Source organism: Pseudorca crassidens, chromosome 18 (genome assembly GCF_039906515.1).
Source record: "Pseudorca crassidens isolate mPseCra1 chromosome 18, mPseCra1.hap1, whole genome shotgun sequence".
Taxonomy (NCBI): Eukaryota; Metazoa; Chordata; class Mammalia; order Artiodactyla; family Delphinidae; genus Pseudorca; species Pseudorca crassidens.
In genome coordinates this window covers 58,951,766-58,967,523 of record NC_090313.1, presented here as the reverse complement: position 1 = coordinate 58,967,523, position 15,758 = coordinate 58,951,766, and the positions used below count along the sequence as shown (strand labels likewise).

Sequence of the window (15,758 nt, the reverse complement as noted above, 5' to 3'; positions counted from 1 at the left end):
AAGCCATATTTAGAATGATAATTTCCTTTTCGGGAGGGCCAAGTTCTTGTCAGATTTGATCACGTCATCACTGTTTCTACCTCACAAAGTGACTAATAAAAGAGATTTTTTTTTTTGCCATGCCACACGGCTCACGGGATCTTAGCTCCCCGACCTGGGATCGAACCTTGGGCGCACAGCAGTGAAAGTGCCGAGTCTTAAACAGTGGACCACCAGGGAATTCCAAGAGATGGTTTTAGAAGAGAAGTGTCAGTTTTGCCACTTTCATGTTGATATATATTTGCTTCATTACTATTATCTTTAATCTACAGTTTTTTTGTTGGAATCTTTTTAAGCCATTTATTCACTTTTTGAGATTGAATTTAGTTAATAATAGATACTATAATCTGTAAATCCTTAAATTTAGCACCAAACCTAAAATGCTGAAAACAAGAGCGTGAGGTGCTGAAAGCACCAATGCCAACCCCTCTGTGTTGCACAATTTCTTTCTCTTTTCTTTGGCCACACCATGTGGCATGTGGGATCTTAGTTCCCTGATCAGGGATCGAACTTGTGCCCCCTGCGATGGAAGCTTGGAGTCTTAACCACCAAACAGCCAGGGAAGTCCTTGCGTTGTACAACGTCTACTCCTCTAATGAAAAATGACTGATTTGCACAGGGACTGCATAAGGGTACCAAGGTCAATCCCCATTGTAAATATTTCTAGAGCTCAATTTCTTTCCTTTATTAGGTAAAAACCAAGAAAAATGTAAGTTCCAAAATCTCCCCCTCCCCCAATGGGCCCTTTTGTAAATCCTATTTTGACAGCCATTATTTTTCATAGTTTGTTTTTGCTACGTGAAAGGATGGGGGATGGGGAATGTGATGTTCAAATGTTTACAAAATGCAGGATTAAACAAATTCCTAGAGGTTCCCAACTTTAGTATATTAAATGCAGTACCAGTATTGAAGGGGGAGGATATAATCAGAATCTACAAGTTCTTTTAACACACAATTCTTTTTACACAACTCTTTTTTTCAAGGAGATTCTCATAAAATTAGTGTTTCAAAAAAGTTTCTCTGGAAGAAGTTTCAGAAACTTAATGATGATCTAATAAGGCAGAGGAAAGGCCACAAAGGGAGAAAACTGACAGGTCACATCCTACTAAAGGGTGAGTTTTCACGGCCAAGCTTTCAAGGAAGGACTATTCTAAGAGATAATGCTACTAATATCATTCTTTTTGGCTCCCAAAATGCTTTCTGAATGGCAAGAATAGTAGGTATCATATCCCAGATAGTTTGTGAAGCAAAGAGATAAATTTAAATTTAATGCTTAGAAAAGCTCTATGTACAAAGTAGGAATTCAAATATTTGGAGATGATCATATATACCAAACGTAAATTTATCTAGGTGTCACAGGTGAGTGAAAATGTTTCTGGGGGTAAATGCAAAGTGGTTTCTTTCTGATCAAATGTATGTATGGATATTCTTTTACAAATACATATGTCATTTCCACCTCCTTTAAAATTTTTTGTACAAATTTTTTCCCCCTTATTTCTGTCCTGAAAATTGCATTAAAAGAACCTCAACTGTTAAAATGAAATACTGGGCTTCATGTTTATATAGCTCCACCTGGCAAAAGTTTGCGAACATTTCAACCTCATATTGAATTTAAAACTGGACATCATAAAGCCACCTAAGGAGACAAAAGACCTGTATGCAGAAAACTATAAGACACTGATGAAAGAAATTAAAGATGATACAAACAGATGGAGAGACAGATATACCATGTTTTTGGATTGGAAGAATCAACACTGTGCAAATGACTATACTACCCAGAGCAATCTACAGATTCAATGCAATCCCTATCAAACTACCAATGGTATTTTTCACAGAAGTAGAACAAAAAATTTCACAATTTGTATGGAAACCCAAAAGACCCCGAATAGCCAAAGCAATCTTGAGAAAGAAAAACAGAGCTGGAGGAATCAAGCTCCCAGACTTCAGACTATACTACAAAGCTACAGTAATTAAGACAGTATGGTACTGGCACAAAAATAGAAATATACATCAACGGAATAGGATAGAAAGCCCAGAGATAAACCCACACACCTATGGTCACCTTATCTTTGATAAAGGAGACAAGAATATACAATGGAGAAAAGACAGCCTCTTCAATAAATGGTGCTGGGAAAACTGGACAGCTACATGTAAAAGAATAAAATTAGAACACTCCCCAGCACCATACACAAAAATAAACTCAAAATGGATTAAAGACCTAGATGGAAGGCCAGGCACTATAAAACTCTTAGAGGAAAACATAGGAAGAACATTCTTTGACATAAATCACAGCAAGATCCTTTTTGACCCACCTCCTAGAAAAATGGAAATAAAAACAAAAATAAACAAATGGGACCTAATGAAACTTAAAAGCTTTTGCACAGGGGCTTCCCTGGTGGCACAGTGGTTGAGAGTCCGCCTGCCAATGCAGGGGACATGGGTTCGTGCCCCGTTCCAGGAAGATGCCACATGCCGTGGAGCGGCTAGGACCGTGAGCCATGGCCGCTGGGCCTGCACGTCCAGAGCCTGTGCTCCGCAACAGGAGAGCCCACAACAGTGAGAGGCCCGCGTACCGCAAAAAAAAAAAAAAAAAAAAAAAAAGAAGCTTTTGCACAGCAAAGGAAACCATAAACAAGATGAAAAGACAACCCTCAGAATGGGAAAAAATATTTGCAAATGAAGCAACTGACAAAGGATTAATCTCCAAAATTTACAAGCAGCTCATGCAGCTCAGTGTCAAAAAAACAAACAACCCAATTCAAAAATGGGCAGAAGACCTAAATAGATATACCCTGAGAAAACCATAATTCAAAAAAAGTCATGTACCACAATGTTCACTGCAGCTCTATTTACAATAGCCAGGACATGGAAGCAACCTAAGTGTCCATCGACAGATGAATGGATAAAGAAGATGTGGCACACATATACAATGGAATATTACTCAGCCATAAGAAGAACGAAATTGAGTTATTTGTAGTGAGGTGGATGGACCCAGAGTCTGTCATACAGAGTGAAGCAAGTCAGGAAGAGAAAAACAAATACCGTATGCTAACACATATACACAGAATCTTAAAAAAAATAATAAAAAGGTTCTGAAGAACCTAGGGGCAGGACAGGAATAAAGACGCAGACGTAGAGAAGGGACTTGAGGACATAGAGAGGGAGAAGGTTAAGCTGGGACGAAGTGAGAGAGTGGCATGGACATATATACACTACCAACTGTAAAATAGATAGCTAGTGGGAAGCAGCTGCATAGCACAGGGAGATGAGCTCGGTGGTCTGTGACCACCTAGAGGGGTGGGATTGGGAGGGTAGGAGGGAGATGCAAGAGGGAGAAGATATGGGGATATATGTATATGTATAGCTGATTCACTCTGGTATAAAGCAGAAACTAACACACCATTGTAAAGCAATTATACTCCAATAAAGATGTTTAAAAAAACCACAAAAAACTGAATATCTTAGTACTTCCCTGGTGGCACAGTGGTTAAGAATCCACCTGCCAATGCCGGGGACACAGGTTTGAGCCCTGGTCTGGGAAGATCCCACATGCCGTGGAGCAACTAAGCCCGTGCACCACAACTACTGAAGCCCGCGCACCTAGAGCCTGTCTTCTGCAACAAGAGAAGCCACTGCAACGAGAAGCCCGTGCATCGCAATGAAGAGTAGCCCCCGCTCACCACAACTAGAGGAAGCCCGCGCGCAGCAACAAAGACCCAACGCAGCCAAAAATAAATTAATTAAAAAAAATTTTTTTAAATAAATAAGTAAAACTGAACATCTTGATTACATAATCTCTAAGTCATTCTTGTTGAATGAACTACATTGAAGTTTCTCAATCACTTAAAAATTAATGTTCCTGACAATAATAACAAAAGTTTTATACTCTTCTTACAGTTGGCATTATAATACTGAATATCCTTTTAAAAGCTATGCAGGTGCCTTCACCCATTTTGATACAATCCCATGGAAAAAATTCACTAAACATTCAAATAACATAATGTGGTAAGTTACAGTCAATCTCTGTTAATCAAAGATTACTATATGACTCATCACTGTAATTACGTTAATATTAACGACTCATTTACACTATGACAACCTTAACGAAGGCTGTTACCATGAACTGAAATGTCACTTAATGTTAAAAAGAGTCTTTAAAGTGGATGTGATGGCTTTTTTTTAAATAGATCTTTATTGGAGTATAATTGCTTCACAATACCGTGTTAGTTTCTGTTGCACAACAAAGAGAATCAGCCATATGCATACACTTGTCCCCATATCCCCTCCCTCTTGAGATGTGATAGGTTTATATCCTAATGAGTGGTTTAGAATATACAATATATTTGTATTTATTTTAGCAGTAGAAAGAAAGCAATGAAAAACATTCTAAAAATGACATTTGGAATGTACCTTCTATACCTGACAGGTAGATATAGTGCCAATGTCACTCTGTATATGAATTAGATAGACGTCAGAGCTTTAATACTAAGCAAAGGTGCCGGCTTTGACTGACCTAAGAGAGATTTTCCTTTTGCCTCAGAAATGATGGTATGTGGTAGTATAAGAAGAGTGACCCTTATAATGGAATTTAAGAAAAAACAATTATAATATACAAATGTGGACTCACTAGGTCAAAGGAAATATAGATTACACCCCAAATGGGGTCTGAAAAGGCATGACCAGAGAAATTGAAAGAAGTGGTAGCGTCTTCTTCTTTCTTCCGTGAAGACAGGAATTTTATTTATTTGGTTCACCAAGAGTAGGTATCTCAGGCATAAAGCAGGCATTAAAAAAATATTATTTTTGTTGACAGAAGACAAACCTTAGATAACTGTGGAAGGACATTGTCATGGCTAAGTACTAACACTCTTCCCTAGCTTTCTTCCCTTTCCCATTCCAACAGAAAAGTTTTACTGCCCACTGTAACAATTCAGACAATACATGCTCACTGTGACAATTCCAACAATTCAAAAAAGATTTCATAAAGAGGAAAATTAGGATAAAATCACTCTAGAGCCTACCATCAAAAAATAACAACTTAAAGTACTGAACTAATCCTTATTTTGGGACAAGTGTTTCTGAACTTTTCCTATCTTAAGCAACAGGGAGAAACACTATTGCATATACATCTTTGGCCACTTGTCTTACTAGGATAAATTCTTAGATACAAGACTGCTAGATCAAAGGATGTATCCTTTTATAGTGCTTTTGACACAAATTACCAAACTTCTCTCCAGAAAGGCTATTTATAGCCTATGGAAGGTGTGGTCTTCCTTGTCCTCACTGCAATAAAAACTTACACAAGAGTAGAAACAGGTATACAGAAGCCTGACCCATAAGTGGAGAAAAAAGCATAGTCAGGGGCTACAGGAGAAGCATATTAATGAAGAAGAGAGGCAAAGACAAGTAAGACCTATCCTATTTCACTTCTCTGTTTCCACTTGGCTCCAGAAGGTTGTATGTATTCCCATCTAAGAGTAGAAAAGACTGGAATAGAAGAGGACAAAGAAGGAGACTTCTCCTTACTTGTCTCAATCAACAGACATCATAAAAAATACCTCTCTTGGATTATCTTATGTTTGTCCCCACTTACCTTGCCTATCCTCTTTTTTAGTTTATTTTTCCCCTGACACATAACCAGAGGCTATAAAACGAAAGCCTGCGTGCATGCAGCTGAATTGTGACTTGCTTGACTAAATCCACACAGTGTAGCAATTTTTAATATCTGAATGTCTTTAGAAGGGGCACATACACTCCAGTTCATCAGTCTCTACCACTTGTCTTCTTAAATTTCAGCATCCCACCCAGAGAGATGCCTGCTTGGTCCTGGAGACACTTGCATTTGCTACCTTTCACATAAAATAACCAAAAGAAATTCAAATATCATAAAGCAGTGGTTTGGCAGATACTATCTGCGTCACTGAATAAGCCTGGAACTTAAGGCCAGTCTTAAAGAGTGTTTATTTCTTCCTACATTCAGTATCAAGGGGAATCTTAAGCAACAAAGGAGGACACAGGTTATCAACTCTTAATTGCTACTTGACTTAACTTAGGCTTCCTTTTATTTTCAGAAAATCATCACATTTTTCCTGACACTGCAGGTACTTCAAGACGCAGAACCCTTAGCCCTTTTAGCACTGCTAATAATGTGCAACAACACAGCACAGTGGTTCATTAAGAGTAAGGCTCCTACTCACAGACACAGAAAACAAACTTATGGTCACCAAAGGGGAAGTAGGGGGAGGGATAAATCAGGAGTATGGGATTGACAGATACACACTACTATATATAAAACAAACAGCAAGGACCTACTGTATAGCACAGAGAACTATATTCAGTATCTTGTAATAACCTACAATGTGCATAACCACATCACTTTGCTGGACACCTGAAACTAATGCAATATTATAAATCACCTATATTTCAATTAAAAAAAAAAAAGTAAGGCTCTTAAAACAGACTATCTGATTCAACACCTGGACTGGCTAATTACTGGCTGTGTGACCTCAAGTAAGCTAACCTCTCTGTGCCTCAGTTACTTCATCTGTAAAATAAGGATAGTAGCAGTAGTTACAATAGTAAGAACAGTGCCTGGCACAAAGTACACATAATATGTATACATGTGTATACATATTTTATACACACAGAAAATACATACTGTGTGTGTGTATATATGCTGTGTATATATATAACAAATATAGTATATATGATATACTTCAATAAAAGAGGTTTAAATACACACATACACACACACACACACACATACACACAGGCAGTCCTTGCTTTGAATGGTAGTGTGAAGCCATAAAAATGCCCATAAAAGTTGAAACTATGCAAAGCCATCTTAATAATCAATGGGAAAAATTATCATTGTTTCATGGCCTTTAAAACTTTTTGTCAAAACATTAAAAACTCTCAGTAATAAAGGTATTGAGAAAAAACAGCAAAACTAATATTTATTAAGGACACTAAAACATTAGAAACATTGAAAAATGAAGTGTTTTATTTCTTTGAAAAACTTTTCAGGAGTCATTTGAACAGTGGTTGCCTTCTTCTCATCGTATGATTTAGGATACACAGTGAATATCTTTTCTATGCTTGGCAAACTGTTATCTTCCTCACTAAGTCTGGATAACTCAAGCGCCTGACAGCAAGTTATGTGACTGCCAAGGTCCTTTCAAAACCTAAGAGTTTGTGATATTAAAGACAGAACAGAGTGAAGAAAGACATGAAGACTTACATTGTATTGATGATTAGCAACAGGTTTGTAATTGGTTGTCACAACTTTGTCTAGTTGCTGTGATAGCCTCACAGGTTTGGAAGATTCTTCTATTTGTAATCTGAAAAACAGAAGGCATTATTAACAAACTTAATTGTTTACTGGGTGAAACCTGAAGAGTTATTCCTATAATTCTTCAAGACTAATACTTAATATATAAAGACGATACATCAGTCTTAATACTTCAAAAACACACTGAATATGACAATAATGTAGAAACCAGATCATAAGCTAAACATACAAACCATGTCATTTAATTCTACAACTTCCTTCTAAACCTATACTTTGCAGTCAAACTTTAAGTTTTAAAACAAAGAAGCTAATCAGCTCTAAATTTCTAGAAAAAAATTTGCATGTAAAAATGAATTATCTTAAGTTATATGGTCTAAAACTAATCAAGGTATTAATCCAAAACTTCTATTCATTTGATGAGATTAAAGTATGATAAAAAGATGACACATCAGCATTCAGGATCTAGTGGCTAGTAGCTGCTTTAATGGACAGTGCATATAAATAACATTTCCATCATCACAGAAATTTCTATTGGACAGCATTGGTTGTCCAACTGTAGGACTCCACATCCATCTAAATTAAAATATAATTAAAAACATCACTTTTGGAAAAAGAGCCATAAAATAAACCTATGACACTAGGTATAGCATATTATAAATATATATATTCAAATAGCAATCTGAGGAGATTTTGTTTTGGACTAAATATTACCATACCCAGTGACTCACATTCAACCATTTACTTCTTATTTTAAAAATTAATTCTTTGGTATATGAGCACAGTAAATCTAAAAAATGTTTTAAGGGGGAAAATGGTGTAGTTTTCAAAATGACTTTGTTTTTTTTAATCAAAGTGACTATTTTTTAAAGGACAGAAGATACCACTGTACCTCTAGACTTCTCATCAGCAAGATATCAGAATACAAGAATATATTTAAAGTACTATAGAAAAAAAATTGCCAACCATGTCTAGCTAAATTATAATTGAAGAGTAAGAGTGAAATAAAAGTATTTTTGTACAAAAACAAAGTTTATCATTCACAGGTCCTCACTGAGAGAACTACTCAAGGATTCATTTCAGCAAAAAGTAAAATGAACCAAAAAGGAACTAGTGAAATGCAATGGTCACAGCAAAGAAACTGAGAACCATGTTAGAAAATTACCTACTTGATACAGACAAAAAAAAAGAAGGTGGGTTTTTAAAGAAAATGGAACTTAACATGAAAGAATGGGAAGAAAGAGAGCAAAATGAATGCATTTAAGATTTCCATATGCTTTCTAAATTTTCTGCAATAAGCATCAATCACTTTCATAATCAGAAAAGGAAGTATACTTTCTTAAAGGAAAACGAAAAATCATTTCTTAGTTTGAAAGCCTTAAAAATGTTGGTCATTTAAAAATAATACATGTTGAACATCGTATTACTTTATTTTAATGGGACTTTAAATTCTTTGGTTCAACAGAACAAGAACTAAAAATGTTCATTTAAAATTCCTTCAAAAGAGAAAAACAAATACTGTATGCTAACACATATATATGGAACCTAAAAAAAAAAAAAAAAGGTTCTGAAGAACCTAGGGGCAGGACAGGAATAAAGATGCAGACTTAGAGAATGGACTTGAGGACACAGGGAGTGGGAATGGTAAGCTGGGGTGGGACAGGGAGGGTGGGAGGGAGACGCAAGAGGGAGGGGATACGGGGATATATGTATATGTACAGCTGATTCGCTTTGTTATAAAGCAGAAACTAACACACCATTGTAGAGCAATTATACTCCAATAAAGACGTTAAAAAAATAAAATAAAATTCCTTCAAAGGCACAACTTGCAGTATAAAAGGTACCTGCTTTTATAACATTCTTATTATTTAATTACTTGGTTGGAGTTATTTCTGTTTATTTCTGCCTATTTTTAGGGATATAATACCAAATTCCTCAGAAGATATTAAATATCTACCAATTGCTTTTTTAATTTGAAAGCTATAAATACTACAGGTTTTATTTTTAACTATGATCCCCAAATTGAGTATAGCCATTTCTGTATTAAAATATAAATATTTTAATCCTTCCAATTATTCATAAATCCATATATATCCTTTAAATACATAAATTCATTATTTTATGAAGTGTAAAAAAAGTACTTTAGAAATGTCTTTAGAAACTTACTGTATATGTCACCATAAATCATATGTAGTTTGTTACTTTGCTTTTCATGGGCCGAATACACTTTCTATGAACCAGGAAGAAGGCACTAGCTAGAGGTCTAGAAGGGATATGTCCACCCAAAGATGGACTTGGGCTAACAATCCTTCAATGGCCTCTTAACTGTTCTTGGGTGACACATAAGCTCCTTTACATGACTGCATGTCCCTATGGGATCAAGTCCCTGCTATCTCTCCAGCTTAATCCACTGTTCTCCCACATCTGCACCCGCATGGCTCCAGCTGTGCCATGACCAGACTTCAGAAGGAGCCTCTTACAGGCAATCATCCAGCAAATGACTACTGGGTGCCTCTCTCTGAAGAAAAGACTTGAATAGTGGAAGACAAACACTAAACAAACGCTTATCTATAACGGATTATCTGCAGGACTGAAGAGGGACAGGGGGTTGATATTATGACAACTGACTGCGTGCTGCTACGAAGTAAAGATTAACTCCAAGATGTGCACTTGAGGGTAAGCTGGAGCAGGGCAATCCAAACTTGTAAGAGGTGAGGCGAAAAAGACTGGGCAGAAATCACTCCTCCAAGCTGAGATGTCTCAAAGTGATTGAATAAAGCACCAAATTAAACATCACTGACCTCAACATGCCTTCAAAGTCAAAATGAGGTTTAAAACTAGGCTTGTACAAAATAATTTAATTTGGAAATATTAGGTTTGTACAGCTGAACAGCAAACTACACACAGAGGTTTTATGCTGGACTGGGAGGAAGCTAAAAGTTTTGCTGTCCCAACCATTTAAAAAATTGGGTCTTAACTTTTCCAGAAAATTTAAAAACATGGTGTTATTTTCAAGAAATAATAGAAAAATATTACTATGTGATCATTTAGACACAGCTAGGCCCTGTTTTACAAACCATTAAAAAAAAATACGTGTTGCTAATTATTACCACCATTTCAGGACAATTTAGAATACACATTCACATTCTTAGAAGACTAGGACTCAATGAATTCCCAGTCTTTCTAGAATTATTATTTAAAGAGTCAGTTTTTTTGTTGTTTTTTTGGTTTGGCTTTTGCGGTATGCGGGCCTCTCACTGCCGCGGCCTCTCCCGCTGTGGAGCACAGGCTCCGGACGCGCAGGCTCAGTGGCCATGGCTCACGGGCCCAGCCGCTCCGCGGCATGCGGGATCCTCCTGGACGGGGGCACGAACCTGTGTACCCTTCATCGGCAGGCGGACTCAACCACTGCGCCACCAGGGAAGCCCTAAAGAGTCAGTTTTATCTCTCATTTTTTCCCAGCAAAGAAAAAGCTCAAGGGCTACAAGACCCAAGAGCTTAAACACTAATAAAACGACAACTATAACAAATAACAGACATTTAAAGCACTTACTATGTTGCTAGAAACTGTGTTAAAAGCTTTACCTACATCTTCTCAATCCTGCTTTTTCCTTATAGAAGGCAAAACAGAACTGGAACTCAGATCTTTTTTTTTTAACCCAAAGGTTCAAGCAGTTAATCTATACAGTCCCTAAAAGGCCATATAATAGAATAACATCTCTAATTAAAAGCTTATTGAATTTAGATCAAAATAAGTAATTCTCTTATAATAACTATAAATGGAATATAACCTTTAAAAATTGTGAATCACTTTGTTGTACACCTGAAACTTACATAATATTGTATATCAATTATAGCTCAAAAAACACTTCTCCTTGATGCTCATCAACCTGCCTTCAACTAGCCTAATTCCACACACGCACATGTGCGCGCGCGCGCGCGCGCGCGCGCGCACACACACACACACACACACACACAGAGAGAGAGGGAGAGAGAGAGAGAGAGAGAGAGAAGAGCACATTCTCCTTTATAACACTGAAAAAAATAGTCCTATTAAGTCAATGTCACTAGGCTATAATCATGGTGCGTAATCACCCTTATTAAAGTTACTTAAAATCTTCATTATACTTTACTAAGATTTATGCACTACAGTGGGAATTCAATTCTCAAATTGTTTAGTATATTTTGAAAATATAAAATTCATTTAAAAAAAGTAGCATAAACATCCCCAAATATTTTAAAGTATGAACACTGGTAAGATCTAACAGGAACTGAAAAAAGCCAAATTCTACTGCTCTAAGCTGTTGGCAGACTGGGGAAGAGAAGTCTACAAATTTCAGTCAATAGATCTTTTTTTTAACCTCCCTGCTACATATAATGCTTCTTATGTAAAAGTAACTCAAAAATACTGGCTAAGCATATGAACAAATGACCTTTACTGGACACCTTTTTTAGATCACGAAGGCTGAATCCCATATTAACAAATTTCCCAGTAATGCCTGATTTTATACATATAGACTATTCTCCTGCCTAAGCAAAACACCCTAAGTAATACTGCCTTGCTAATCTGGTTATTAACTATAGAGTTAAACAACTACAAAAACACTGAATGACAAATGTTTCCATCAGCAGCTGCCGATGTAGGAGTCATTTTATAATGTAAATATCACTATTTTAGCATTCATCTATCCTTTGTGCTCTAGCTGCGTTTGATTGCAATTTATGCTATTCTTAAAATGACAGGTTTCACAAAAGAAGGTAAATTTTCTTAAGATGCTGATTTCATTTTTGAAAGGGAGAGAGTAAAGCAGTGAAGGAGGTAAACAGTGCCTCCCAAGGGGGAGAAGGAAGCTGACGTTTGCCGGGTGAGAGAGAAAAGTCTCTGGGCAAGGAGAAGCAGGAACAGCCCAGAGTGCTGGGACTGCCTGTGAAAACACCCACTGGGCCCTAAGTCAGGTAACAAAAACAAGTTTCAGAAGAAGGCCCAGCTTGGGAGCAGGTGGACAGAAGGCTGGGAGAAGGCCAGGTGAGGGAATAACCAGATGTATGCTGAGCTGATTCACTAATACAAAAAGGTTCTGATGATGCCTAGTTTTAAGACAGTACATTTATAGGAAGCTTCAATAGGACAGAGAGCTTCTCAGAGGAATAGTAATAGTAAAACATTTTAGTCTATTAGAATGTGGATTTGAAAAAATTTTAGCACTTGCAGTTGACGAGTAATCAAATATACCCTTATCTGGCAGGACTACTAGAAGGATTACAGACAGTAAATATTAAAATTAAGTATCTCTTAGAAATATCTGTGAATTATTTGTAAGCTTCATGAAAACAGGGACCTTGCTCATATCCCTACGGCCTAGAATGGGCATGCAATATAAACGTGGTAAGTGAGGAAAAAAAGGATGAGAAGAAGAAAGGTTTTAGGCTGCATTTAATCAGAGATGGTAATTTGGATGTAAAATCATAAGACTTACAGCGATACATGCTAACATTTAGATCCGGCATCTAAGAGAAGAGACTGTAAAATACATTAAGGTTTAATGTTCACTCTGTAGGAAACACCCAATAAAGGGAAAAACTCCATTATCTGCTTGCACTGTCCAATACAGTAGCCACTAGCAACATGCAACTCTTCAAATTAATTTAAATTAAAACCTCAGTTCCTTAGGCACACCAGCCACATTAAGTGTTCAACAGCCACATGTGGCTACCATACTGGCCAGTACAGATATAGAACACTTCTATCATTGCAGAAAGTTCTACTGGAGAGCGCAAGAGAATCGCCAACGCAAATGTCTACAGGGGCCTGTCAAGTAAAGAAGAAAAAGTAACAGGGAGAGGTGAGGGCTGTGGTGAACTGGAAACAGAGCACAAGCTCCACCCCAAGTGGGCAACTAGTCCTCAGCACCAGGTTACTCTGCAGGAGCGTAAGACTGCTATTACCAGATTGCCTCATTACTCAAGAAAATCCAGTCAGATTTTTATGTGAAATCATTCATTAGACACTGCCAACTAATTCAATTGTTTTAAAAGGGCAATCCTCCTCCCCCAAAACAAAACAAAACCCCCTTCAAAACCAAAAAACACATACACTAGCTATACCAGGCCTCCAGTTAGCAGTCCTCTGATCCATATATCTATATCCCAGGGGTTTTTTTTTTTTTTTTTTTTTGCGATACACGGGCCTCCCACTGCTGTGGCCTCTCCCGTTGTGGAGCACAGGCTCTGGACGCACAGGCCCAGCGGCCATGGCTCACGGGCCCAGCCGCTCCGCGGCATGTGGGATCCTCCCAGACCGGGGCACGAACCCATGTCCCCTGCATCGGCAGGTGGACTCCCAACCACTGCGCCACCGGGGAAGCCCCTGTTTTTTGTTTTAAGCAAAGCAGCAGCAAAGATCTAAGAATTATAACTAGATCTAAGAAAGCCATGACACAAGTGTGTCATAAACACTGGCATCAAAACTACACAATTTTGTTGAAGGACCTTGCAATTCCCTGCACCTCCAATCCCACGCTGCCATCCTGAGATCCATGAGCTGGCTGATGGACTCTCCCAGATTCCTCTTAGGAGAGGGCATTTTAGCTCGTGCTCAAACAGTCAAAAAATATCTCCTATATAATACAGAATTTTGATCATTTTTGGCTTTTTATAAAACTAGCAATTTCATATGATTCAACCTAACGGCTCCCTCTTTTTCTCCCCCTATGATTGTTTTTTTAAAATTTTATTGAAGTATAGTTGATTTACAATGTTGCGTTAATTTCTGTTGTACAGCAAAGTGACTCAGTTACAGATATATATACATATATATTCTTTTTCAGATTCTTTTCCATTATGCTTTATCACAGGATACTGAATACAGTTCCCTGTGCTACCCAGCAGGACCTTGCTGCTTATCCATCCTATATATACTAGTTGGCATCTGCTAACCCCAAACCCCCAATCCTCTCCCTGCCCGCCACCCCTCACAGGCAACCAGAAGTCTGTCTCTAGGTCAGTGAGTCCTAACAGTTCCCTCTTAATGAAAGACTTAACGGTGAGCTGAATTCTTTTACATGAGAGTAATATAATTCAAATCACTAATTAAGTCCCAGCGTGAGGGTGACTTGCCCATGGTCATACAGCTTGTCTGAAAGGGAAAAAAATTCAGGATTCCTCGTCCAGTGCTCTTATATCACTGCATCTTAAACATAATGAGGCAATCCAGATGTCTTTTCAAGTTGGTAAACATATACTATCCCAATTTAAAATATTTATAGCTATTTAAGAAAATATATTATGTCCAAAACGCATCCATTACATTAGCTAGCAAGTTGTTCGGAAGGGACCTACATCTGGCGAGGGAAACGATAAGGCACAACGCACCTTGTTTTCTCCTAGATTCGTTGGAAACAACAGCCATCCGCAAGTTTTTGGTATGTGTTGGGTAAGGTAAAATAAATGACAGTGTAATGAAGACATTTTATGTGTCTTGGTTTAATTTTTGCCTAATTTTTTCTCTTTCACCAAAACACTGTAAGACTGTCAATCCAATTTTCACTTCTCCAGGAAGAGCATATATCACCAACATTCCGGAGAGTATCTGTTTACCTAATCTGTGAGCTAAACAACACAATCTCCACTCCACAGTCCAAAATATAAATATCTTACCTGATGGCCAGAACATTTTTACTATCTTATGTAGTTTCCTTTTCTCTCATAGTGCTTCCTTATGTAATCTACTTAATACCTTGAACTTGAAGGCACCTTCAGTGGATCCCTTTAGCCTAAGCAGTAGCATTACTTCCCAGTCACCAGTGCTCTGGTTGCATGCAAGTACTACAGATGTCCAAATGGGAGGAAGTGGGTCTGGAAGACAGCACATGCAACTGGTTCTTAGGAGTCTGGGAAGCAACAAGGTATCTAAGGTTTGCACTGCCCGGAGTTTTTGTTCAAGTAATTATAAACTTTGGTCGCTTGAAACTTTTTCTTTGCAATGTGTTTTTTCTTTAGTCCAAGAAAGGCATGACTTCTTATATCATCTCATGAAAGCAAATTGTTTTTTACCTTAGAAAGTTGTGATTTCAGTGTAAGAGTGTGTGTGATAGGGAAGGGGAAAAAGAAGGGGGGCAGTTGAAGGGGGGGCAGAAGGAAGCAATAGCATTTGATGTAAGAAACCCTTTACTGCTTATGCTTTTCCTGTTAATCAAATACCCTAGTCAATATTTTGGTACAGGCACAAAGCAGAAACACATGAGGAAAAAAGTTTAGCTAATCAGGGAACATTAATTGTTTCTCAATACAGGTCCAAGTAGCTACTCTTTTTATGCTAGAAATGAAATTACCCTAAACTCCAAAGGATGATGAATGACAAAAATACTTGTTTCATTTTTAAGAACTTTTCATTTTATTTCCCTTCTCCATACTCCAAGAAAAGTAAAAAGCC

General features: G+C 37.5%; 1 protein-coding gene across 1 annotated transcript in view; it reads right to left on the bottom strand.

Moving 5' to 3' along the window:
• The window catches only part of GTF2F2 (general transcription factor IIF subunit 2), a 150,464-nt gene that overhangs the window by 21,393 nt on the left and 113,313 nt on the right, over window positions 1-15,758 (bottom strand). The window contains exon 6 of the mRNA XM_067713652.1: window positions 7,280-7,379. Within this exon, the coding sequence (XP_067569753.1) occupies window positions 7,280-7,379 (100 nt within the window). The remainder of the gene's footprint in view (window positions 1-7,279; window positions 7,380-15,758) is intronic.